At 51.6% G+C, this 26503-nt stretch overlaps 1 protein-coding gene across 7 annotated transcripts; it reads right to left on the bottom strand.

Annotated features, from left to right (window-relative positions):
- Positions 1-1003: 1003 nt before the first annotated feature.
- On the bottom strand, positions 1004-25964 carry PITX2 (paired like homeodomain 2). Of its 7 annotated transcripts, XM_069459166.1 has the most exons (6): positions 20567-20798; positions 17892-18130; positions 16742-16797; positions 16117-16254; positions 4691-4896; positions 1004-2277 (listed from the first exon to the last, which is right to left on the bottom strand). In XM_069459166.1, exons 2-6 carry the CDS (start codon positions 17894-17896, stop codon positions 1714-1716), a joined length of 969 nt encoding a protein of 322 aa, XP_069315267.1. In that variant the 5' UTR covers positions 17897-18130; positions 20567-20798; the 3' UTR covers positions 1004-1713. The 7 variants fall into 7 exon arrangements, with proteins under 7 accessions (XP_069315267.1, XP_069315265.1, XP_069315268.1 ...); XM_069459164.1 differs by lacking the exons at positions 17892-18130; positions 20567-20798 and adding an exon at positions 25774-25964; XM_069459167.1 differs by lacking the exon at positions 17892-18130.
- Between the last annotated feature and the right edge of the window lie 539 nt (positions 25965-26503).

The raw sequence follows: 26503 nt of genomic DNA, 5'->3' as shown, positions 1-26503 counted from the left end.
TGGGGCTAAGCTGCATCTGCTTCTATTTGTTATGAAATCAAATTTCACATTTTTTTAAAAAAAGAGCCAAAAACCACCGATCAAGAAGTCGAGCGGTGCTTCAAGTTCTTTTAAACACTCACACCGGCCTCAATCCCCGTTTAGATGTCAGAGGATGGGAGGGAGGGCTGGGGACGTAATTCATCTTGATTTGCTTCATTGCCCCGCTGTTTGCAAACTATAATCCTGTATAATTTCAGGAACAAGCAGGTTTAGAATTAATGGGTCAATATTATTTAAAACAAAACACAGGGAGCACGACCTTTGCCTCAACTACATATTGCTCGACAAGACTCAGGAAACTCCACTCTAACCTCTCAACCCCTGGGCTCTTTGAGAAACTGAAGGGCTGTAGTTATTAGAAATGGTCTTTGTTTCTTTTAATGTCTCCAAAGGATTTGGAAATAGAAATGCAATATAACATGAAGGATCTCTCTACTTAAGCCTGAAAGATAAACGTTGGAGGCCTAAATATTTTGAACTGGAGGTGTTTCCTTGTAAATTTATTATAGATGTATTCCTCCTGAGAGGAATGTATATAAACTGTACATGTACACATGCACAAATATTTCTCCAGAACAATTTACTGGAGGTGCAGGCTTCCCCTAAAGGAGTTAACTTGAGAGTCATTCCAGGTTGGCATACTTGCTAGATTTCTTTCTCCTTTCTTCTTTCTCTCTTATATTATTTGCTAACAATAATGGAATCCTTGGGGTTTAAGCCAAAGAAAAATCTGAGAGACAAGACCAGACTTTGCAGCTTTTTCTCCCTGGAAGTGCCTCTTTTTTTTTTTTTTCTTTTTTAGGTTCTGATGCAGGGCTATAATTTATTTCTACCAAATTTAAATAGGTACTGCTGCCTTGTATGTTTAACTAGGCAGGCAGAGGGAACTGGCTTGTTTAGGGGGCAATGACTGGGATGCCCTGGCCAGAAGACAGAGAAGGGCAGAAAGAATCCAGACCAATTTGTATGCAGTATATTTTACTCCCATGAAATAAAACACATTTTTTTCATATTTGCTGAAAAGTAAAACAATAATATTGTACGAAATGTTATACACAGGGTAGGTTGTACATAGCAGTTTCAGAAACATCATTTGCATCCACCAGAGAAACTATTCTAAAACTGGATATTCACACATTTTTTTTTATAATAATAATATGTTAGAAACATACAGTGTGGCATTTAGTATATACATTCCCTTGCTTGAAAGCGAAAAATCCTAATCGCTTCTGTATAACATGCTTTATTTTAAAGCCTAACCTTTAAAAACACTGTTGTGATATTACTAACAACTGCTTTTATAAAATTAATTTGACATTTCGATATATATACATCCTTTGTCATTTTAATGTTAACAATGCTAAACTTAAAAAATAACAAGCTTATAGTAATGTTAAAATGTCATATCCAGTCAAACGTTTGCTTGTGTTCGTGTGTCCTTGCAACTGTTGGAAATACTTGAGTGAAAGATGTCAGACACCGAGGACATCTCTTTGCAATCAAAGGAGATCGCTCTTTGATTCAGTGGTTTCCTTTTCTCTCTCTCTCTAGCTTCTCTTTCTCTCCCTTTCTTTAGTGCCCACGACCTTCTAGCATAATTCCCAGTCTTTCAAGGGCGGAGTTGCCCCCTCCGGCACGGTCCCAGGATCCCGGCGGCGCTGCGGGCGCGGCTCACACGGGCCGGTCCACGGCGTACTGGCAAGCACTCAGGTTGGACGCCGGGTTCTGCACGCTGGCGTAGCCGAAGCTGGAGTGCTGCTTTGCTTTCAGTCTCAGGCTGGCCAGGCTCGAGTTACACGTGTCCCTATAAACATACGGAGGAGTCGGCGGCGCATAAGGACAGGCGGGCGTGGGCACCGCGGAATTCAGCGACGGGCTGCTCAGGTTGTTCAAGTTATTCAGGCTGTTGAGGCTGGAGCCCGGGACGCCCGTCACCGCCGAGGGCACCATGCTGGACGACATGCTCATGGACGAGATGGAGTTGGGCGGGGAGAACATGCTCTGCGATGACAGGGGGTTGACGTTCATAGAGTTGAAGAAGGGGAAGCTCTTGGTGGACAGGGAGGCCGACGTGAGGCCCTTGGCGGCCCAGTTGTTGTAGGAGTAGCCCGGGTACATGTCGTCGTAGGGCTGCATGAGCCCGTTGAACTGCGGCCCGAAGCCATTCTTGCACAGCTCGGCCTGCTGGTTGCGCTCCCGCTTTCTCCATTTGGCCCGGCGATTCTTGAACCAAACCTGGGGGACGGTTGGGGCAAGGGAGCAAACAGAGTCCACAGCGCCAATTAATAAAACCTCGATCCCGGAAAGCAGCAGGGGCCAGCACCCGCCACGACACATCCAAGCGCGTGCACTCACACACCCGGGCCGCCCCGCTCCTCCGCAGTCCCCACCGCCCGGCTGTGGCTGCGCAGCCGCCAGGTCCACCCAGCACTGGGTCCCCAGCCCCGAGCCCGGAGCCCCCGCCAAGGCCGGGTCGGCTCAGGCCTGCGAGCGAGCGGGGGCTCCAGGCTGCGCCACAAACCCCAGCCGAACGCCCAGGGGCCTGCGGGGCAGCTTGATCACTAACTCAGGCTTTTCTCTGGGTCCAAAAACACTTAACTGCAAAATAAACGCCGGGCAAGCAGGCTTTCCGCCCAACCCTTCCCGGCCACCTTGCAAACTTGCTTCCATTCCAAAGCCACAGACCCAGTGATGAGGACAAGGGGCTGGGAGGGCACCAGAGGACAGCTCCTCCCTTCCCTCCCGGACCTCCCCGTCGTCCCGACTCCTTGGAACGTACTCCCTCCGCAAGGGCCGGGCTGCGACACCCTTCCTAGCCTAGCAACACAGCCAAATAAAAAGCAGAAGACCACCTCCCCGTCAGCTCGTTAACTCGATGAGCTTGGCGTGTAAAACTCTGGGAACCCCAGACGGGTGGGTCTGCAGAGTCGCCCTCCCTTCTGCTCCTCTCACCCTCCGCCCACCATCCGCCAGGCCAGCGCCCCGGCCCCGGCTCCCGAAGGGCCCAGTCGTGTCGTGTGGCGTTGCGGGTGGCCGCTCCGGCTGGCCTGCCCCCACCCACACCCAGTGGCCCCGCCGCAACCCCGCTCCCAATCCACATCAGCCCTGCGCGTCGCTCCAGACGGCGGCTTTTGTGTATTGGAGCGAGGCCTGGCCTGAGGTCTCCGAGCCGACACCGGTGATGTTTCACATTACACATCTCCGCCAGGGCCCAGCCGCCTAATCCGCTTTATTTCCCCCCCTTTTCCCTTTCATTCTCGATTTCTTTTTTATCCCCCTTCCTCTTTGCTCTCGACTGCTATAAAAAGCACGCCTCACTCCAGCTTGGCTGGACCGAGGCTGCAGGACGGTGGGGACGGAGGGCTATTTCCGCAGGATTCCAGAAAACCCACAGATTGTGCTTTTATTTCAATTGCTTGTCATTTTCACCCTAGGCCACCTAAACTTTGCCCAGGAGAGAAGACTACGTGCGAGGCCCGTTCCCGGGATGCGAAGGAGGACTAAGGAAGGGCTGACCTTGCGCACGACCACGAGGCCACGGCCTGAGCGCTGGCTCTGGCCAGTTAAACTAAAACCATTTCCAACTTCGTCCAGGCTCTTTTATCCGCCAGCATAGCCTCACACCCGGCACGGATACCATCCCCAGCCTTTGTTCCCTCTGCCTTGGGAGCGCAATTTGTTCCTTACTATCTTTATCATCATTATCTCTTTTCTTCTTTTTGCTTTCTCTGCTCGAACTGGGGGCTTTATTTTTCTATCCAGAGCACTTTTATTGTTTTTAAGAGCAAAGCCTCCGGTTGCTGCTTGATTCTGTTTTCTGCTTCCAGACTCCTAACAAATTTGGAATTTCCCACCGACCAGCGTAAACCAAGACGTTGCTATTGGGTAATTTATTTAAGCTCATTTTTTTGCCAATCCATAAAGTGCAGATTTGCTACAAAGTTAAGGTAAGTCCTTTTTATAAAACTATGATGATAGTTAGGGGGGGGATAAGTAGCAATCTCCAAAGAGTTCGACTCCTGAGAGAAGATAAATAAACCAAACGGAAAAGTCTTCTTTTTTTCTTTTTTCTTCTAAGATGACTGGCAGAATAATAGTTGTGTATTAAAACTTGGCTTCCGGAGATTACAAAACCTGGGAATAGTGCGTGGGAGAGACCTGAATGGCCGGGGGAAAAAAAAAATCTCAAAAACCGTGTCTGGAGCTCGGGGCTAGGCCTGGTGCGAAAGTGTCCCAGGGAGGGCCAACCCTTGCGTGTCTCCGGCGGGTTTTGCTTGTTAAAGGCGCACAGGTTGGAGCCTGTTAGCTGCTCCTGGCCTGGGAGGGATTTTATTAGCTCTTGTCTGGAGACTGCAAGCTACGAACACAATGCCCAGTGCAGGCAAATGCCCAAGCGGCCCAGCCGGGGAGGGCTCGGGCTGTCGGGGCATGGAGCCGGTGCTGCTCCGCGGCTCCCCCGCGGGCCTCGGAAGGGGGAGCTGTGATCTCACCGCCCGGGCCGCCGAGAGGCCTCCTGCCTTTGCAAAGCTGCTCCCTCCCGGCGCCCTCCCGGGGCGGCGCTGCCTCGCACACTCCCTCCTGGTCTACACGGCCTGCACCTCCACAGCGTCCTCCCCCAGCCCCTCCCAGGCTCCGCGCCGGCTCCTACCCGGACTCGAGCTTCCGTAAGGTTGGTCCACACGGCGATTTCTTCGCGCGTGGACATGTCCGGGTAGCGGTTCCGCTGGAAAGTGGCCTCCAGCTCCTGCAGCTGCTGGCTGGTAAAATGCGTCCGCTGCCGCCGTTGCCGCTTCTTCTTGGACGGGTCCTCGGCGCCCACGTCCTCATTCTTCCCCTGCTGGCTCTTGTCTTTTTCTGAAAACGAACCACACAAAGGTCCCTGTGAGCCTGCCCACCAGCAGCCCGCGAGTTCCGAGCGCCGAGCGGGCCGGGGGTGGGGGGCGACAGCAGGGCTGGGTGACCCGGGCCGGGGGGCGCTGCGCCTGCGGGGGGTGCAGGCGGCGGTGTGGGTGCGCGCGCCCCGTCTCCTCCCTCCCCCAGCGCCGCACGTTTTATTTACATGTTTATCTCCCCGCGGCGGCCGCGGCGGCACAGTCACTTTTATAGCCAGTGCTTTCAAGTGTATTTATACACCTCTGCGCAGACACACCAAACCTCCCGGGACACGCGGGCGCGCGTGTTTTGCGGATCCCCCCCACCCCCCAAGAGAAAGCTCAGATTTCGATGCACTTTCAGGAGGGGAGGAAAAGCAGATGCGGGGTTCTGGTTGGACACCCAGGTTCGCGGGTCCTTTAGAACAAATGCCTCTTGGCGAAGAGCATGTCTAGGGAGTTTCAGACACACTTTTCTAACAAACGAGCGCAGCCCCTGCGGAGCTGAAAGCCGAGAGGGGAACAGGACAGAGGTGGGGCGGCCTCTGCACGTCCCCGAATGGAGATGCTGGGATCGTTGTGACCCAGGACACAGAAGGGAGGCCGGGGTAGAAATAGAGATGTCGGCAGAATGGCTCGCCCCGTTCGCGCCACTTGAGCTCGGCCTGTCGAGGTAGAACTAAAGGGACGGGAGGTGATCAGCATCCGGCTCCCGGAAGAGCAGGCAGCGCGACCACTCCCACCACGCCTCCCCCAGGAGGGGCTGACTTCCTTGGGGGAAAGAGGGACGGGGTGGCTCGAGGCTGCTGGGCTGGAGCGTCCGCCGGGCGGCGCGGCGCCTTACCTGCGGCCTCCGGGCTGGAGGTGTCGGAGATGGTGTGCACCTCCAGCCTGTGCTTGGAGGAGTCCAGGGAGCGGGGCTGACCCGGAGCCAGGACCGAAGCCATGGCTAACGGCTGGGGATGGTGACAGGAGGACGACGAGGAGACGGCCGACAGCTTGGTCCCCGCTGCTCGGTGCTCTAAGTGCAGCGGGCCTTTCATGCAGTTCATGGACGCGGGCGCGCGCCGCTCCGCCAGTCCCCGGGCTGCCACCCGGCCGAGCCCCCGTGGCCGCCGCTGCCCGTTCCGGGTCGCGCTCCGGGCGCGGAGTTTCCCCGCGGTGGCCGCTGCGCGCAGCCAGGGGACGCAACCCTGGCCGAGTCCTCGAACCAGGCCGCCCCCGTGTCCTCGGAAAGTCTCAAGCGAAAGAGTCCGGAGGCCGAAAGTCAGCGGGCAGACGGAGACATGGGGATGTGGGCAGGAGGGCACCGCTCGGAGTGTCTTTAGGGAGCAGGCTTCCAAGCTCCGAAGCGAAACCAGAGTGGGCGAAGACCCCCTTCTTTCCTCCCTCCCTCCCGCAAAAGCCCCTCCAATGAGGAAGGCTAACGCCGGCTTAGCTCTGCCCGCCCCCCGCGCAGCAGCCCTGACAGCGAAGTGTCAAGAGTGACAGGGACAGGTAGCTGATATTAGATCCTCCGCGGCGGCGGCGGCGGCGGCGGCGGCTGCGGCGGTGGCTGTGGCGGTGGCGGTGGCGGTGGCGCGGGCCCCGAGCGCACCCCGGGCGGCGCGCACACGCACACCCCTCGGGCCGTCGGGCCGGAGCCGGGCCTCGCCGCAGCTCAGCTCCAGGCACCCGGGCGAGCGGCCGATCAGCTCTGCGGCTCCGCGTTTCCCTGTTGGCCTAACATCTTAAAACCAGAGGCGGGCTTCCTGGTGCCCAGACGTCACTCCGCCGCGGCCCTCCCCGGCCCTCTCCGCCTCTGCCTCGTCCCAGCCCCTCCGCCGGCCGCGAGTGACGTGGCTCTGCACCAATCAGGACGCCCCGGGCCGCGGCGGAGGGACGGTCCCCTCTGTACCTATCAACAGTGCGGGGCCGGGCTAACGCCTCGCAGTGCCCACCAGGTCTACACGGGCAGGCTCTTGGGAATTCTGCTCCTGCCCGGCCACAGGCGATCCGGCTTTTAGTTGGGACGAGGAGTCGGAGAGATGAGGCTAGTGGGAGTGGAAGGCTTGGGAGAAGGGAGCGGGAAGGTCAAGGCCTCAAAGGTGCAAGGATCAACCAGGCAGCCCTCCCTCCTTCCTTTTGTCTCACCGCATCCATTTCCAATCAAAAGCCCCCCACCCCCCCACCCGGTATAAAAAGGAGACGTGCTGCTTAAAACTAAAAAACTTGAAAAACACCAACGAATCACCTCTCCGATCTTAAATTTTCCAAACAGCCTGTCAAGCGAATGCTGCACTAATCTGAAGAAGCTTTACTTTAATTGCGAAGAAGACAGAGCCCCGAAAAGGCAGGCCAATAAATTAGAAACCCAGAAGCAAATGGACCCGTCAAAAGAAAATTACCTTGACTTTGAGCGAACAACTGTTTGGTGGTTCACTCTGGATTTATGCAAGAATAAAAAGTTGCCTCAGATCACGTTCTCTGTGATGCTTATTAGTCCCCAGCCAGAAAACACACAATAGAATAGAAACCCTAACCCAGCGTTTTCAAAATGCTGAAAGCTTATCCATTCTATTTAACGTTGATTAAGACACATATCCTAGATCTTTCAAATTCCTTGTACACTGTATTAAGCTTGTCCTAACCCGAGAGAGCCATGCTTTAAATTCGATGCTCTTGTTTACTTTATTATCAATCAGATTCAAATCCATAAAGCCTGGAGAATCAACAACCTTGAGCTAATTATATATGAAATATGCCTTAATGAATTTTCATACAATTAAGAATGTTGCCAAATAACCAATTTCAAGGATAATTTTTAACAGTCATTTTCTTTTCCTAGCCAGCTCAAGGCTGTCTTGAATCATTAAAGTCCAAGCAGGCAGAAGCGGTAGTGTGTGGGCTAAGGGGGAAAAGCCTAAAAGATCTCTCCACTAAGAAAAGCAAAGCCTTATTCATTTATATAAAACAAAAAGAAACCATCTTTGGGGACATCAACTCTTTACAGTGCTATTTCCAAGTAAATTTAATTTGCATTTTTTACTTTCCAAAGAAAGTAAAGAAAGAAACGCAAACAAATTCAAAGTAATTTCTGAAAGTCCTTTTGTTCCCCCAGCTTAGGTCAGCCAGAGAGCACAAACTAATCTCCCCTGGGTTTCTGCATTGGCAATTGTTTTATTGTGGAGTTAGTGTTATCATCCCTGAATGTGTATTTGTTTGACGTTACAGTCAATGATTTGCAATGTCAGTACGAGGTATCTTCAGGAAACTCTCTCTTTGTCCTTGTTCATAAGATTGGGAAACGTTTTCAGTCTGGAACAGAGTGGTTGAAGCAGCCTACAAATATATTTGCAGCCTACGTTTCTCTCCTTTGCCCTGCGCCCCCCAAGCCCTCTCTGCGACTCCTCCTCCATTGTAAACAGCTTGAGAGCAGTCCAAGGAACCAAGTGAGAATTGTTTTCCAGTCTTGCCTTACCAGTATCATCCCACTTTAAGACGGATGTAGCTAGAACAGGGAACTTTGGTCATAGTGAGCTTTAAATCAGCATTTCTGGTTTTAATCTTTTACTCCTGTTCACCCCATTCTACGCATACACACACCTGCTCAGAGCGGAACCCATCCCCAGGTGACAGGTCCGCCTTAGCTGAGGCTCATACATCCAACTATATTAGGTCCTGCAATCTTATCACTAAATTATACATGTTACACCAGCAGCCTGTTGGTAAAGAAGGTTAAATTAATTTACATTCTGCTCATTATCTGGTGCTTAAAGGACGCATTTTATCCCTGAGATTTGGCGGAGAATCTTCTTCTCAGACCCTACAGCATTTCACTGAAGACAATGCTCTTACATTTGTAGTGGTTTTTAATCTGATAAGACTCTAATTTGCTTAAGTCTTTTAAATAAGGGTTTTAAATGTTTCTAGCCGTTTTCTTGTTGAATTTCCGCTAATTCCCCCAAGATCATAAAGTGTATGTGTAAAGTAAATATTTCCTACCATTGCACTGCCAGCCGATGACCTGTAACGAAATCAGTATGAATCTAGCTCTTTTCCGCCCAATGTGTTTACTAATCATATTCCAGCTTCTTCTTTCAAACCTCAGTATAGTTTCGGTCCCCACGATACCATGCCCCTTAAGGTTTCTTTTCAGGAAGAGACGCCATCATATCAAAGAAATGCAAAATTCTCCACTGTAGTGATCATACCTCCTTCCTTCTTTTTCAAGATTCCAACCCTGCAGCTGTAAGAGTTTTTGGAAGCTTGAGGTGTTTTGCAAAATGCTTTACCCTGGAAAGCTAAGAAGCACCACAGAACGTTGTAGATTTCTAAACCCATCTCTCGCAAACCCGCAGACTTTTAACTTAAGCTCGGGTGGCTGGGCTCTCCTGATGGAACTTTCATCATGGCCAATATACACGTATGAATGGCCGCAACAAGCCCCAAAGTGGTTGAAAAACCAAAGGGCACAGGACAGCTCTTCATGGTGCCAAAGTGGGGGAGACTTTGGGAATCTTCCAGGCAGCCTATAAGCCTAAAAGGATAAGGAATCTTAACTTGTGTGGATCCACTGAAGTCAAGTGGAGAATAAAGCAATTACCTAGAGAATTTGGATTAAAGTAAAACCAAAACCATATATTATATGTTCACATCCATTTTAATATCTCACACACACACACACACACACACACACAGAGCAGCTCTCTAAACAACTGATTAAAAGTGAAGATTTTCTTTGCATTTTTCCAACAGGAGTTTCAACACTCTTCTAATCTCCTAATGACTTTAATACACTCTGAGCAGCCCTGATTGGGTGACATTCTTCCCAGGCCAAGAAGGTTCACTCCATGGGTGGCAGGCAGACAGCGACATGAAAAGTCTAGATGAGGAAAGGGAGGTGTGTACGGGGGACCAAGAGATGCTTTTCAATGAAAACTCCATAGAGGTGGTGGTTGCTGGTCGTGGTGGTGGGAAATTTTGGAGAGTTAACCTACGTAAGACTTGTAAGTGTGCCGGCATAGCATATAAATGAAAAAGATTTCTGGAAGAGTCAAGAGATCGCACATATTTTGTGAGTTCAGCACTGCTGTGACCTCCACCTGAATTCTTCTTGATTTGTTCTAGAAATTACTATGACTTCAGCTTCCATTACAGTTTTCAAATAATAATAATAATCAGCATGATCGGTACAGAGAAACTGGAGGTGCCGCACGGCTTCCGTGGGGCCAGGAAAGGAAGCCTAGTGCGGGTTTGAGGTTTGGGGTCCGGAAGACATCAGAAGTCGTCTCCACTGGGTTTTATTGCTTTATTCTTTCAGAGAAAGACCCTCGAGGAGGGAAATGGGTGACACGGGTTCAGGCGCGTTTTGAGCTGGTATTTGCTACCGATTACTAGTCTTAAAGTCTTATTTAATTTCACAGTCGTTAGTGTTAGTTGCGCAAAGTCCCTCTGGCCATGGCAGTGGGCGGTGAGGCTCCGCGGCCAGACTCTCGGTAGCGACGACGGGCCGGGTATGGCCTTGGGCCCAACCAAGCGATCCCCGACTTTTGGAAAGAATCTGTCCCCAGAGCTCACTCGGAAGATGGCTCAATTAGATGTCTCCTTGAGCTGTCAGGCCGTAGAGGGGAGGGAGTCCTTGCCCGGCCCAGGCCGGCTCAAGGACGAGGCCCGCCCGGACTCAGCTGGGGACATGTGACGGGCGGGAGTGTGTGCGCGCAGGGTGCAAGGCACAGAGGTCAGATGGAGACCTTGCACCCTGCCCAAGAAGTGTCCCTCCGTCCCCTCTTTCCTCTGCCTGGCTTTTCTGTGTACACAAACCGAGCTGGAAAGGGTCTACTCCGCCCACAGCCATGAAACCCAAGGCCTCGGAAATTAAAAGCTTCTCTGTGGCTGGCTTTGCCCCCATGCCCTAAATGGAATAAAAAAAGCGCTGGTTTGGTAAAAGGGGAAGACTCTTTTCTGAATCAGAAGCCTGTAGATGTGCTGAGAAACACCCACTCTCTCTGGGTCCCTGAAAATGGTACCCAGGTTTATGTCCCATAGATGGGCTCAAGTGGCTCAGCGTCTGGAGGTTTGGGGTAACTAGCTGAAGGAAGGGTGTTTGGGTGGCGGTGGCGGTGGTCCCCTCCCCCCACTGGTGCTGGAAGAGAGAGGGATTAGAGGAGAGAGGGTTTGCTGAAACCACTAAACCAACAAGCATTTAATGCTTCCTCGCATTTGCATGCTAGTGCTGCAGTTTTAGCAGGCGCTCATTTAATCTGTGGAAAGCAACTTTTCATGGAACTAAGTAAAATAAAGAGAATGGTATAATATAAATGTGTTTTGGGAGTAGAAGAGAGAGACAGAAGGAGGGAGAGAGGGAGAAAATAAGAAATTAAACACAGATATCCAGGCCTGGAAAGAAGAAAGTGGCAAGCAGCTAACTGAAGCCACTTTTTTTTTTTTAAACAACAGTTGAATTAAAACTCTCCTCTCTCATTCTCTTTTCTCTTTTCCTCCCTCTCCAGCTCATGTCTCTCTCCTTTTTCTATTTCTCTTGCTCTCCCTTCTTTCGGTTTTCTCTCTCCCAGACATGCTGGTAGCTAACATTCAGCATTAGTTGTCATGGTGACCATAAATCACATAAATCCAAAAATACCCACCTATAATCTGAGATGAAGCTTTTATTTCCCTAGCGAAATAATATTTTAAAAGCTGTCAGCTGACAAAAAAAAAAAAAAAAAAAAAAAGAACCCACCTCCTTGTAGTAACCCAAGTAATATATTTCTTCTAAAGGTTTAAATGAAAATGTCAGCCAGTTAGAAACATGCTGGTAGAATCTTGGGCAGCCTTCCTGTCTGATCCTCACAAAGAAGGTGACTCTATCATTCCTGACCGCCCCTTGATACACGCACGCGATTCCATATGATCTCTTCCTTTCTGTTAATTTCTTCCCTTGCGCTCCAGCTACCTTAGTCCGCAAAGATGCTACGTGTTGGGTCGTATAAGAACGGAGTCTCTTTTTAGATCAGGAGCTTGATCCGTTGCTGAGCCTTTTGGGGACCTCGTATGTTGCTCAACTATCTCATCTCCAAAAGAAAGGAGGAGGTTTTGGAGGAAAAGGTGCTGGCCAGGGCCACAATGTGGGAGACACCCTAGAGCAGTTAGGAAGAGAGAAATGCAGAGACAAGGACTGGAGGAGAAAGGGCAGAGTAAAGAAGAGCTGAGCTGCATCGCCAGGTGCCGTAGCTAAGTCTAGGCTAGAAATGGTAGGTGTATTCCCGCTTCCCTGCCTCTTTCTCCTCTGAGAAAACTTTCCCAATGGGGGCAGACAGGGAGAATGTGGCTGCCGTTGGGCCTTTTGTCTTCTACCTTGGGCTTGTTGTCTTTTGCCTATCTTGGATTACAGGGTATTCGCCTAGATGAAGAGCCATTAATTACCCATTCAGTCAATATTAGGAAGACGACAAAGCTTTTTACATAGGATTAAGAAGACATCAGATAGTTCCATTAGTATATTCCTGCTCACGAATAAGCTTTCGTTATACATTTCCTTTTCCCCGGAGTCGCTCTAACAACTGCTGCATATATTAAACAGCCAGGGGGTGGAATACCAGCCCAACTAGCCTTAAGAAACTTTGAGTGGGTACCGCGTCGGGAGCAGGGAACGCGACCTGGAAGGGCCACCTTTACTGGCAGGGATCCGCAGGGACTGACTACTTTTGCACAACTGGTACAATGTCCCTTGGCGGGGAAAAGCCCCAGAGCAGCGAGGCAGCTTCTGCCAGTAAACTGCAGATTGGACGGGGGCGGGGTGGGGCAAGGTCGAGGTGGAGAAATCTTCTCTCCTTGCTTTTTCCTCCAGCCTCATGCCCCCTTCGGCAAGCACCTGTCCCTTGTCCCCTGGCCACGGTCAGAGGTCTCAACTCGTCCGCGCATCCCCTTATTTCTCAGGGCCGGGGTCACCACCCCACGCACCACCGTTTTGCATTTTGCTAGAGCGGGTGTCCTCATCTCGCAGGTACCCGTGTTAGCATTGAAATCGTTTCATAACGGCCAGGAAAACCGGATTATTCACGTTCAGCGGGTACATTAAGAGCCCACATGGTATGTGCTTGGCAAACATTTGCTGATTGAATGAATGGGGGCAGGGAAGGGTCTGCGACCGCCGGAGGCCGCCGGGGTTAACCTGAGTCCTCTAAAGACGATTGGGGCTGAGCTGCTGCCCCGCGAGGAGGCGCGTGTCGGTGTCCTGTCGCGGCTGCGGGTGCCTCGGGGGGCCACCGAGCTTCCCTCCCAGGGGAAGGAAGTCTGCACACACCGGAGACCTGGGCCGAACGAACACTTTCGGCCCATCCACTCTGCCAAAGCTATTTAAAAATTTAATGGCTTTGCTGGGGAGGCTGGCGAAGTACCCACCCCACGTCCTGACGCGAAGCCAGGAGTCAGGGTCAAACGGGCTGCAGCGCTGTGCGACGTTAGCCCAGAACCCAGAGTCGCCGCCCCGAAACTTTTTGTCACCGACGGGGAGGGTCAGTCCGTCCTCTTCCTTAACGTAAAGACCATTTTATTAATTCTGCCAAAACAGAGGCGCCTTTTGGGGCCTCCAAGGCAAGGAAAGCCAACGGCCTCTACTCCAGGGGACGTTTCCAGAGAGCGTCTGCGCCTCCTTTCCGCTGGCTGCTTAACTTGCCAACCCTCCTTCCCTGCTCGCCATTCCCCTCTTAACCCTCTCTCTAACCTCCGGCTTTAGGGGTCTCCAGTCATTCTCTGGGTGTCTCCTGTCTCGGGTGCCAGCCAGGCTGGGGGGCCGCCCAACGCGTATCAAGGGGAGGGGACCTCTCTTGGGAAGGGACGCAGAGCCTGGGTCTCCCAGAGGTGGCCTCTGCCTATTCAGAGCGTTTTCAAACAGTTTTTAACATGGACATGGCATTTATTTTATTTTTTTTTTTTGTGGGGAGGGAGGGTCGTGCCAATGATAGAATAGCATGGCCCTTTTAAAAAATTGCATGTCATTGTAAACTTTTCTCATTTTAAAAGCAAAGGAAAACTGTAAAATAAATAAATAAATAAAAGCAAACCCCCAAAACCAAGAAATACATTCTTTTGTTTTAAGAGCAGGCTGTGGCCAGAAGTTTGCATACCCCATAAATTAACTCATAATCAGTAAAGGGTACTCTGGCAACTTCACTTCAGCAATGCTGTCGCTTTGCACCCTCATGTGTGACATTTTTTTTTTTTTTTTTTTTGGTCTACCAGTTCCCTAAAAGCTAATAAAATCAAGATTTTTCATTTCTTCCCATTCCATGCCCTCTTCTTAATTAATGGCATTAAACATGTTTGGGCAGCAATTTTTCTCTTCGGTCCAGAAGTACAAAGTAGATGTATTGACAGTGTAGGAGAAAAGCAGAGCCTTTCACGTGCACTAAAGTAATCCAGGCCTGAAAGCAATGGTTAAGAAAACAATCGTTCATTATTTCTAGCTCTTTATTTGCTAATTATCGAAAGCCAACGCCCAGAGGCTCCTGCTCAGCCTGGGACCGGCGCGAGAAGGGGCCTCCTCCGCTCTCGGTCGCTTCCTGCCCACTTAGGAGGACCCCATCCCGCCCTAGGCTGCTCCTCGAAGGGGCCCTGCCTCCCTCAGCTCGCAAGGTGGCCACCTGTCCTCAGAAGCCATCCCTCGGGTCAGCGAAACCCGGGGTGGGGGAGTAGCAGGAGGAGGGGACATCGTGAGCATCTCTGGCTCCCAGGGCGGCCAGAAACGTCAGCCTCGGCCCTGTCGCCGCAGCCCGCCCCGTGCGAAGCGACACTGGGGAGCTCCCGTCGTCTGGCCGGAGCCAGGGCTGAGCCCGCACAAAGCATCCTCCCCGGGAGTCATCGCTACTCTTGATTTTTAACCATATCCCAAACATACTCCGGTCTAATAATTTATTTTTACGACCGATTATCAAACAGAAGAAGAATTTAACACAATCTTAATGACAGAAATCACCCCATGTTATCTCGCATTGCCCCATTTAACCCCGGGGGGTTAATCCCGGACAAGTGAGCGTTTAACTGGCCCAGCAGGACGATTCGCGACAGTGCGCAGTGTCAGGACCCTGAAAGCTTTAGACGTTTTGTTTCAACAAATGATGCTTTTCTCTCAGATTCGCGGGGAAGACGACGTGCAGGACCTTTGTTTTCTTTCTAGTAATACGGTTTGTTTACTTGGCGGTGGTCCCAAATCGCACCCCCCAACCCCGCCCCCCGCCCGGGCACATATTACTTTGTATCCTTACACTTTAATCCGGAAGGAACGAGGTTAGGGGCCGAGGGCCAAGCGGGGCTTTATCTGCTCACCCTATCAAAGGTCGACAACCTCCTAAGCTAGGCACTTATTACGAAGCCTGGAAAACCCGGAGAAGAGAGAACAGTAAATTTGAGTTTTTCACGTATTCCCGGAGAAAACTTTTCTCGCCCTCTTAGACACCCATCCGTACACACACGCTACTAAAGGACAAGTTTCAATGCAGCAAAGGCCCGTGCCGTGGGTGGCAGACGTTTTAACTTTTCACACAAGCCTGCAGACTATGCCTGGCAAAGGTCCCTTGACTCATCCAGAGTGACACCAGCCAACCAAGCGACATCTCCAAAACCGGAGGCCTGTCAACAAGCACAGCAGGCAGGTTCGCCTCGACGGGGGGCGCACACTCCGTTCCAGCCGGGGCTGCAGAGCGCAGTCGCCGCTCTCCGGCTCTAGCAGGGTTGGTGGCAGCCCCCGCCCCGCCCCCAACCCGCCGAAGCAAACCTTCGCCAGCACGAGTTTCCTGTGCTCGCCTCCCGCGATAAACCCTGCACCCACAGCCTGGGGTGGGGCGTGGCTGAGAGCCTCCGGGACGGGGTGGGCCCCGGTGGCGCCGCGCGCACTGGGACACGGTGGGCGACAGAGGTCGCTGTTGGACCACTTTTCCACGCCAGCTAGAGGCACCGAGGTAGGCTGGGGCGCGCGTAGGGGATCAGACCACAGGCAGAGAGCGAGAGGGAGAGGTGTTGGGTCTCAGGAGTGCAGTATAATTTGGGGAAAGGAATTAACGTTCCCGGGACGGCTGCTTCCCGTCCCACCCCGAGGCCAAGTGCCTAAGTTACAAGCAGCGGGCGCGCCGGGGCTGGCGGCGTCGCCTGCTCGCGCGTCCCCCGAGGCCCAGCGACCCGGAGGCGGGTGCCCAGCGCGCGGCCTGCGCTTTCTTCCCGGCCTTACCATTGGCGCCAGGATGCTGCCGCGGGAAGAGCTTGCTGCTGGCCGCCTCTTTCCGGCTCTCGGGAGAGTCTGTGAACTCGACCTTTTTGATTTCGGAGTCTTTGGAGAAGAGGCATTCAACGGCCGCCGGCTGCACGCCTGGGCGGCGCGCGCGCCCACCCCACATGCGGTGCAGAGAGACGCCCCGGGCCGCGCGGCCCAAAGGAGCGGGGGGTGGCAGAGGGGGGCGAGGCAGGGTGGAGGAGAAAGAGGGACAAAGAGCAAAGACCCAGTTAGAGGAAAAAGCGAGTGGCACTTCTGTATTCCGGACCCTCAGACGATCCAGAGCAGGGCGCAGTTCTCTCTCTGCGCCTCCCTGGCTGCCCTCGGGTCCGGCCAGCAAGAGTAGGCCAGGGGCTTGGGGACGCGGCGCGACGCTCCCTCCTGGTCCACCGTCCTTCCCCTCCCCGCGCCCCGCCCCCGGGAGCTCCCGCATCCTGATTCTGATTTTCTTCCAGCCCAGCCTGGCCCCTCCGGGAAGCGCCCCTCGCCGGGGCCTCGCCACGGGGGTCAGTGCCCCCTCCTCGCCCTCACGCGTGGCGCGGTCTCTCGTCGGGTGACCCGGGCAGGAGAAGTGGGCTCTTACCTAATTGCACACATGCGGACACTAGTTTGCGGCAGTTGGTCTCCATTCCCCGATATCTGCAAAACAGGAGAGGAGGAGGGTCGTGAGAAGCGGCGGCCGTCGAGGGCGCAGGGCTCAGGGGACACTACCTGTGGGCGGTCGATGGCAGGAGCTATTAGGCGCCTACTGTATGCTAGGCTTCCGGTGTGTTTCTCCCACCTGACAGCCCCTGGCGGCGCAGCAGCGTCGCCACCTTAGCCCCGGGGTCCAGGACGTATGAAATGTTTACCAAGAGTGGTCTCCCTTCGGAGTGGCAGCGAAAGGGCCAGAAGCCCACAAAGCCAGTGTCCTGGGGCCGCAGCGAAACCCCTTTCAAGGGGGTTAAGAGCCCTTCTGAGCACGAGGGCAGGGTGGTGGGTGGGTGGGGACGACATTTCTTTCAGGGCGGTCGTGTGCAAAGGCCACCGTTCAGCACCGTGCCTGTCACTTGGAGCTCAGTAAACCTGCGTAGGACACCAGGGCCAGCTTGTCCTAGACTGGCAGCTTCCCTCGGTTTTCTGTAATTCCGAAACCAACGGGCTCCCGGCCTAGGGTGCTCCGGGAGCGAGCTGCCTTCGGGCCTCCCATCCACCGGGAGCCACCGTTCCTTATTTAGCCACACTCTTCCCTGGAGAGACGCACCCGGCCATTTATTTATCCTAAGGTTTGATTTAAGATTGTGGCCGAGAGCAACGGGGTGGACCGAGCGAGGCTGACGAGAGTGGCGCGAACGTTCCAGGAGGGGTTCCCGCCCGCCAAGGACGGAGGAGCAGCTCTGGGAGAGCCGCCGTTGTCCCCGCTTCTCCTCCTGGGCGAGCCAAATGTTTTTCGAATTTGTAACCGCGACGCTGGACGCGCGCACCCTTCTCTGCCACCGCCCCACGGGACACCTGGGTCTCGAAGGGCTCTGTCGCGTGGGTAGCAGAGCCGCGGTTGCTTTAGGGACAGAAGCAAAGAAAGAAGGTCCCGGGCTCCCCAGGCCCCTTGGATCTCTGCACGCTAACCCGGGTACGCCGGCGACCGGAGGGCTCACTGCGCGCGGGTGCGGGGCCGGGGGTGGCCGCCGGCATGGCCCGATCGGCGCAGGGGCAGAGGCGGGGCGGGGAGCTCCAGGCCTGAGCCTGGCCTGAGCCGCATTTCCCAGCTTCTCGGCCTCTCCCGAAGAGAGCCCGGCCCCGGGGGCCTCTGGCCAAGGTCGCTGCCTAGAGGAGCAGCCGCCTGGGCGCTGTGGCACTGGGATCCGAGGGGTTGGGACCGCCAGGCGGTTTCCCCACCCGCTAGCGAGGACCCAGGCGGGGGACTCTGGCGATCCGATCCTTGTGGGCCCGTGGGCCCAGAAGTAGCAGTTTGGCGGCTCCAGATTTAGTGATTCTGCAGTAAAATCACAGGATTAGTCCCTGATTGAGATGTCTGTTCGTGAGATATTACAAAATTCATTATCACAGCTTTCTACTAACTCGATATGAAGTAACACAGATGGGATTTTATTAGTCCAGACTTCAAATGTTTACTTATGATAATTTCAGGGGAAATTTGCATGTCATCATCATTTCGATAATCTTTTTTTTTTTTTTTTTTTTAATGTCTGAACTGGCTGCATTATTAGCCGGTATCCGGAGCACTGCAGATGGTAACTGCAAATAGTTTTTATTTTTTTTTTTTTAAAGACTGAAATATACAAAAGAAAAAGACTGGGCTTCTCGGTGTAAAGTCAGTCAATTATTACACATTCTGCCCCCACCCCCTGCTTCAGTGCCAAGACCAAACAAAGCAATACAAAACAAATCTTCAGGAACTCATAGAGCTCCACTCTAAGGACTGAAAAGAAGGTCAAGGCGTGCTCCTTAGCTCACTCCTACGTGTCCTTGTGACTTGGGGTTTATTTTGCAGTCAAAATGAGCCTTGAGACCTGCATTTTATGCTTCATTTAACGATCAGGCCTACTAGAAGGATTGAGTCTCAAAACTGGGAAAGATAATTTTTTAAAAGACACCTCCAATTCCTGCTTGCTGATCCTTAAACTTGCTTGGCCTGTCAAGACAAGTCTTCTGTGACAAATTTGGCCGCCAGACTTCGGGGACTGGCTTCGATGGCTAATCTCACAAATTGAGATGTGAGACTTTTCTTGATGGGAGGTAGCTCTCACCGCAAAAGTTCATGTCCTGGTTGGAATTTATATGCCAGGCAATATTGTTTTGGCCAACTTGAGTTTTATATTGTATGCGCGCTAAAAAGCACCACCTAGCCAATGGAGCACTGGGAATCACACAGGCAAGGCAGACAGGCAAGCCCTAAGAAATAAAATAATTTGCTTACAAATAATTTCTGATGACTGCCACAAGAATAAAATTACAGGAAAAAATATAGTTCTAATAATTCCAAATATTTTCCCATTTCTCCCCCTTTCCATTCACTTTGTTACCCCATAACAAAACCTTTAATGGAAAGTTGAAAAAAATCAACAGCACAAGAACATGTGTTTCAAATGAACTAAATTGGTGTGATTAGCCAGTAAATTAATTTGCAGTGGGTAATCATTTAAGGAAATTAAAATACTAGTTAATACAGTTCTGTATTTTACCATGTGTAAGCCTTCTTTTAAACCAATTAATACCAGTGCTTTAGGGACATTTGAAGACAAACACACTCAACTTAAGGAACAAAGCACCTGAATAATTTAAGTGTAGTTTTGCTGAGGTAAAGCAAAACATTCCATAAATAAGGTGGCTATTAAATTTTTAAGGAAAGTTTGATTATTGAAATCTTATGTATGCTTATTTTATGTTACAGCAACAAAGATTCTCAATTTATTTTGCTTATGTGCTTTGTTTCGTCGACATTATTGGTATTTGAGTTGTAGATGGATTTGCCCGCTAATGATATTTTGTGCGATAAAAAAAAAGTATCTTTCGTTCTGATTAATGGCCTAAAAGGAATGCAAGGAAATTTCCCTAAACGGATTAATTTTTCATAAAAATATTTTAGAATGTATGAATTCCTGTCATTTGAATGCATAATATTAAAAGTTTTTCTCCATTTGGTTTTACTTTAGTAAGATTATACTTGAATAAAAGAGAGAGTAAAAAGAAATCACATCACCCTGTGATGGTTCGATTTTTAAATTGCTTAGGAAAGTAAGCTGATTGAATTGGAATCAAAAGAGGAACACAATTCTCAGGTTTAGAATCGAATTTTGTTTTTCTTAGTTGCCAGCTGCAAATAAGTCCTATCCTCTGCATCCATTTAAAATGTGTCTCTGGTGAAGTGCAAGACGGGAGTCGACCGGTGATCAATTTAAAGGAGTTCTAATCCAAAGCAATTGAGGAAGGCAGGCATCCAGGCCTGGGTCCCAGGTAATTCGCTTGGGCCGGAGAGGTCACTAACTGCTAGTTAAGATGGAACCTTTTTTTTTTTTTTCCCCCAATGGGTAACAATGGGAAGGGGGCTTATCTTCCAGGAGCTGAAACTTTGTACCCAGCCCTTTATCTTGAGAATGCTAATCCTCGGCCTGAGGATTTGTCCCGGCAGTGTTGGCACCAAGATTTAAGGCAAGATACCTCATTTTAAATGCCAGCCGTGGTCTGGCTTCCCACTAGACTTCGGCACCCCCGTAGATCGTGAGTGTCTGTGCCGGGGGGGTGGACGAAAGGAACCGGCTTTGCAAGGTCTGTTTGCCAACTGCGCTACCTCCAGGGAAACGCAGCCCGGAGAGCTACAAATCACCTACGGAGAGGATTCTCCAAAGTGGAACAAATTTGCAGACTCGCATTATCTCACATCCCTGCGGGAGAGATGGCCTCCACTTACCGGCTACCGGGAGAGAGCTGCTGTCTCCGCGTCCCACTGCCTCCCGGGGCGATTTCCAGCGAGCCGGAGCTCGGGCTGCACCGCAAACGCCCGAAAAGCGGGCCTGAGAGGACCGCGGGGCTCTGGAGGGTGCCAGGTTCCGAGGGAGTCCAAGGGCGCGCGGGGGGCCTCCAAAATCTAGCCGGCGCTGGCAGTTTCTTTCTGCTCCTCTCCAGCTTTCTCGCTCGGTCTCGCACTCTCTCTCCCCTCCCTCCCTCTCATCCCTCTCTCTCTCTCTCTTCCCTCGGCTCCTGCTCCGAGTGGGGAGTGACGTGACGTCAGCAGAGATTCCACCAAACTCCGCTGCACAGTGGCGCGGGCGGCCGGGCCGGGCTGCGCGGCGGGCGATCAAGGAGCGAGCGCGGCGCTCGGGCGGGCGCGGGGGGAGCGCGCAGGGGCGCCGGGAAGCGAGGCAGGGGAGGGCCGCGGAGGGCCGCGGGCCCAGGAGTCTGCAGCCCGGAGAATCGGCCCGGGGGAGCGAAAGCAGAGGCAGGCCGGGCAGGGCACTTAGACAGGAGCCGAGCGAGCCGCGGGAGCACGCACTCCCACGGTGCAAGGGAGGACACGCAGGGAGGACGGGGAGGAGGAGAAGAAAAAGGAATCTGCGCCAAACCAGGAGCCCTCATAAATCAGAAGGGGAGGGCCAGGGCCTTGGGGGAAACAGACACGTCCTCCCGGGGAGCAAATCAGGGCGGGCTGGGAGGAAGGGACTGGGAAAGTGGCCCGAGAAAAGGAACAAAGGACCGTGCGCACGGGTGTCTGTGGGGCGAGGCGTGTGGAGTGTGGGTGTGAACGTGCATGGGCGCGTGTGACCTCCTTTCAGGCCTGCAGGGCTGGAGAGACGAGGTCACAGCAAAGAGGGATTTCGGGGGGGGGGGGAAGGGAAGTGAGGACCCGGCTGTGGGCGGGAGTGGAGGTGGGCGGGGTGCGGATGAGAGGATGACCGAGGAGAAATCTGGAAAAATGGGGTGAGCGAGGGGGAGTGGGTGGGAAGGCCACAGCCTCAAGCGAGGGAACTAGACGAGTCAGCAGGGGAAGGCCAAGGACGCCTGGCCCGGCGCGACCGGGTCACGGCGCCCGAGGTCAAGGCGGGTGTCCCCGCGCAGGTGGGCCACGGCCACGCACAGATCAGTGGTCACGAAGGCCTTGCGCTGGGCAAGGCTCGGACGCGGGTAGAGTCTAGAATTTCCTCTGCTGTACCTACACTCAACAAGTTCACCCCGGGTCACGGATCTCTCATTTTTTAAAATGACGAGGTTAAGGTTCCTGGCGAGGATGGTATTAAATTGCAGGGAATGGAAGTGGGGGCGGGGGAGAGAGCTTCCGTCAAATCCACATTGGCTCCTAAATCGCGGAAAGTATGTGAGGTTAGGAGGACCCTTGTCACCCGAAAATGGTGCCCTACTTCTGAACCCCGATTGTCCCATGTCTTGACTCGAGCAAGGACGTGCGTTTTGGTTAGAAGCAGGATATCCGGGCTCTGTCCTGCCTTTGGGTGGAAGAACTGGAAATATGATCGGCCTGGAGAACCAGGTGCGAGGGCTTCGGCCAGGCGTGTGCGACCAAGTTCATTCAACCTCAAGGGTGTCCTGTTAATGTATGTTTTTGGAAGTGACAGAACGCGGCCACAGCTCGAGGGTTCGGGTTGTCCCACCAATACTAATTCCTGCATGGGAGCAAAACTCAGGCCCGCCATTAAAAAGTCCTTTTCTTTGGTTCCCAAGAGAGAATAAAGTTCCCTCCAAAAGTTGTCCTTAAATCGATATACTAATACACGCCATTTTAAGAATCTATAATGACTCCATGGGAGAACGTGCAGGAAATATATATATGAAATAGATATATATATATTTTAAAAACCTGGTGTCTAAAACTAACCCAAGCCACCACGTAGGTGCTGGGCTGTTCCTACATTTGGAGGCTGTCTGGAACATGTTATGTGTTTTCTTGAATTACTCCGTGTTTTGAATTCATTTGAGTTAGCAGTAAAAACAGGCAAACAAACTTGCTCAATTTGTTTTGAGTGCTAAATCCCTTCACTTTGAAATAGCTAACAGTCGACAGATGGACTCATTTTGTGGAAGGGGTTAGCCTCTTCAGCCACGAAGGAAACTGATGAGAGAATCTACATTTTTTAAGCCATTTCTAACCTCCATGTAACATCCGTGAAAACTCAGGCTTTCTCCCTTCACCCGGTGGAAACTCAAAGCAGTGTTACTTAAGGGGAGAGAAATGAGGGGAAAAAAATGGCCACGTGCTGGTTTTAATTTTATTTCCTCTCTTGTCTCTGAGCATTTTGATTTCTGGTTTTTGAGATCTTGCCGAGGCAGGGAAATCAAATTTCTTCGCCAAGTCTCACCGTTGAACTCTGGTGACAGCATAAGGGAAAACGCAGTGCTAGAATGACATTTTCATCTCTGCCCCTCGAAGATGGTGGCTGCCTCTCTCACTCCTCCGAGCAATGGGTTAATGTTCCCCCTCTTTTTTTTTTTTTTTTCTATTCATTTTGTAGAGATTAAGAGACGCTCAAAGCAGAACGGCCTCGCCTTCAGCTGGTGGCGAGGATGGGGAACCTCAGTGGAAAGTGGGAAGAGAGTGAGAAAGGCGAGGACAGGAAGATTGAGAGGCGCGCGGAGAGACCAGGGGACAGGGACAGCGGCCGCGCTGGAGAGACGCACAGAGACGCGCCAGCGACTCCCTCCCCCCCTCAGGATTCAGAGGTTTGCAAACCAGGGCTGGGATGCAGGGGCCCCGGGAAGCTCAAGTTCCCCTCACGCCCCTTCTGTCTGGAGTCTCACCCGCCGGGGGCTGGTTAACCCCTGTCGCGGCCGCCGCAGACACCGCGCTGAGCTTTTGGGTCCTCGCGTCGCCCAGCGCCAGCGCAGCTGAAGTGAGCAGCTGGTGGGAAATGCAAATGGCTCCTGGAGAAATAGAAGATACAGAATGATTCTCATTCCCTCCTCGAGTGTGTGGAAGGAGCTGGACATACGTTTCACGCTCCTAATCCTTCTTTTACATTTTTAGTCATACTCCTATTAAACAACTAATTAATGCCCGGAATCACCAGGGAATACATTAGGCATGCAGTGGAGAGACAGGGTGCTGGGGGGCTGCAAACCACCGAGCTGATTTAAGACGTGGATGGCAGGTTTTTCCCTCGTCCAAGCAGTAATGGAAGAGTGGGCCGTGGCGATTGTATTTAGATTCCGATTACTTCAAATTAGAACGGGGTGGAGGGAGCGTCCAAGCAAAGCAAGCAATTCCCTGCCCTGCAGTTGTAAACAAGATTGTAGCATCAAAGGTACAAGCTCCTGAAAGGCCAGATCGCCTGGGCTGGGAGCCTGGGCTGGGGCGACAGTGACCTTATGTATCTGTGAATTTCAGGGATGTTACACTTTTACATAAACAACTCCAGTGGGGGTCCCTTGGTAATCCCTGGTAAAACCCACCATTCTAGAATATTAAAAAAAAAAAAAAATTCCAAAGCCTATATCCTTTTTACTTACTCAAATTTTGAACTATGTCTAAAGATAATAGCCTTTCAGTAAACCAAAGAACTGGATCATTTCCTTCAGCCTTTTCGAGTGACTTCTCGATGATCTGATTTTCTTTGGGGGCGGGGAGAGCACGGAATTAAACAGAGCTGCAAAAACTAAGCACAAGGAGAGAAGCAGGGCTGGCTAGGTGGGTCCAGAAAATTTGTAGTGAGATTCTCAATGATGCTCCTCCCTGTAATATTTTGCAGCAAGTGATGGAACTGTTAGAATAAGAATCAAATTGGGAAGCTCAGACAGGACAAAAATTTTCCGATCAAAGCGGGGCAAAACCGACCACAAATATGGGGTGATCTCCACCAACTCCCTCTCACCCAAGAGTCAAGATTTGGGAAAGGTACAGTATTATTTTAGAGTGGGCTGTGACAGGCTGCTGCTACCATTTACTTTCTGCACTGTGGATTATGATCTCCACCCTTGCAAGCAATTTCCCCAGCTCCTTATCTGACAACAAGCTAGTATGTAAATTCCAATGGCCAGCGATGTTTGACTGCCTCAAACATTATTGATTTGTTGGCTGTTCTAAATTGTCTTCCCAGGCCAGGTCTTGTTTCCGAATTGTCTATTCTGGAGGTCTGTTCCATGCCTCCGATGCTACAATACAATAATTGTTTTTTTGTTTTTTTTTTAAAGGCATTTAAGATGAACCAATTGATTTGCATATAAATTAAAATTACTATTCGTTGCCTATTCCGGTGTTTTATAATCATTGCGAAATTAGTACTTAACCACTTGAGCTAAAAGAATATATAAATGTCTGCATTGACTCACTAATGAATTACCTAATTAAAACGTCCGAGAGATGCGGGGCTCTGGAAAGATGGTTAAATCAAGACGTATTAGAGAAGGGATGAATATCGGGAAAGGTAACGGACCACTATCTGGAACTCAGAACGGAGTTTGCGGTAATTCCAAGCTTTAGTTTTGGGGCACGGATCCTTCTCCTGTGTTGTTCATGATTTTGCCCTTGTCTGTGAATAAATTGAAGCTGAAGGAGCGCTCGGGTGGCCGCAGTGGCCCAGGCCTTTTGCTCTGGCGGGGACCTTACATGTCTAACCTTGGAGTGTTCAACTCTGGGCGACTCCCGGCGGGTCCCGGAGGTGCGTGGCCCCGCAGGCCGCCAGGCCAAGCTGCCATTCTTGCCCTAACCCGGCCGGCTGGCCGGCCGGGCGGTGGCTGGGAGCTTTCTCCGCGATCCGAGAGCTGGAACCAGAGCCGACATTTAATAGATATGCTGAGCACTTACCTTCGTCCTGAGAATAGGAATAAAAGGTAGCTCTTCTGAAGAGAGGCGGTGCAAAGGCACGCTATAGGAGTTCAGAAAAGGCTGGCGGCGGGAAATCTGTAGCCTGGGGGCGAGCCAACATCCCCTTTCATTTCAAGCACTTATTGATTTGCTGTTGTCATCTTTGGCGACGCAGAAGGACACTTGAAAGAATTTCTGATGGGGCTCTGATCTGAGAAAGGAGGTGACCCGCCCAGGCTCCCACCAAATTCTTAATTACCACATCAACTGCTTTTTTTTTTTTTTTTATCTCCCAGCCCACCTCCTTCCCCCTTGGCAACCGAGTTTGCTTATTCTTAACTTTTTTAATTATTCAGAAACTCCCTTACCTCTCAGTGGCTTCTCTTCCGCAGTGCTTTTCCATTGGAACCTTTCCCCGCTGTTCGTAGCAGGGCCTGTATATTGATCACTCTGACCTTTGGCACCTCTGGGCTTTTCCAAATCTCTCAATCTTTCCAGATTTGCGGATGGGAGGCTCCACCCTCTCCACTATGTGCACGCGCTCGGAGATACGGAGACTGCCCTCCAGCCCTGGGAATCTAACAGATGTTCCCTTTTCGGTTCATCTCTTGCAATCTGAAATGTCTGCCTGGTTTCAGCTAGGGTCCCACTTTCTCTTGCCCTTCCTTCTTCAAAGCAGTTGGAACATGTGCGCAAGTGTGCGTGAAACACCTCCACCCACATTCTCTCATAAAGTAAATAAAGAGGACTAATGCAGCGGTAGCTTGGTATATAGATAGCATCGAGAACCAGCATCGAGAATCCAATTTCTGGATTCCTCAATCAACCCTGGCTATCGTCTACACTGAGAGAGGCATTCCAAGCTAGAGGCCCACAGGAACTCACGTTGTGGGGCAAGAAGTAAAGCCACAGTAAAAAGCAGGATAATTTTAGGATCATTTCATGAGAATGCAAATTGTAATCTGGGTTTTGTCTGCAATCACCTCGTTTTAGTATATGCAGAATTAGACAGAAAAAAAATATGTACACATGGTTATTAGCATCAGAAAAGACAAATGCCTTGGACTCATCCGTGAAAAGAAGACCCCCCCAAATCTA

The sequence above is a fragment of the Eulemur rufifrons genome, chromosome 26, assembly GCF_041146395.1.
Source record: "Eulemur rufifrons isolate Redbay chromosome 26, OSU_ERuf_1, whole genome shotgun sequence".
Taxonomy (NCBI): domain Eukaryota; kingdom Metazoa; phylum Chordata; class Mammalia; order Primates; family Lemuridae; genus Eulemur; species Eulemur rufifrons.
The sequence above is the reverse complement of the archived record's forward strand: the minus strand, read 5'-3'. Positions and strand labels throughout refer to the sequence as shown.

Excerpts from the sequence above, each read along its gene's own strand:
- PITX2 (XM_069459164.1), bottom strand. The coding sequence starts at position 25,808 with ATGGAAAAGCACTGCGGAAGAGAAGCCACTGAGAG. Across the intron at positions 16,798-25,773 it reads GGAAGAGAAGCCACTGAGAG|ATATCGGGGAATGGAGACCA; the intron begins GTAAGGGAGTTT and ends CCTGTTTTGCAG. Across the intron at positions 4,897-16,116 it reads GCAGCATCCTGGCGCCAATG|AAAAAGACAAGAGCCAGCAG; the intron begins GTAAGGCCGGGA and ends GTTCGTTTTCAG.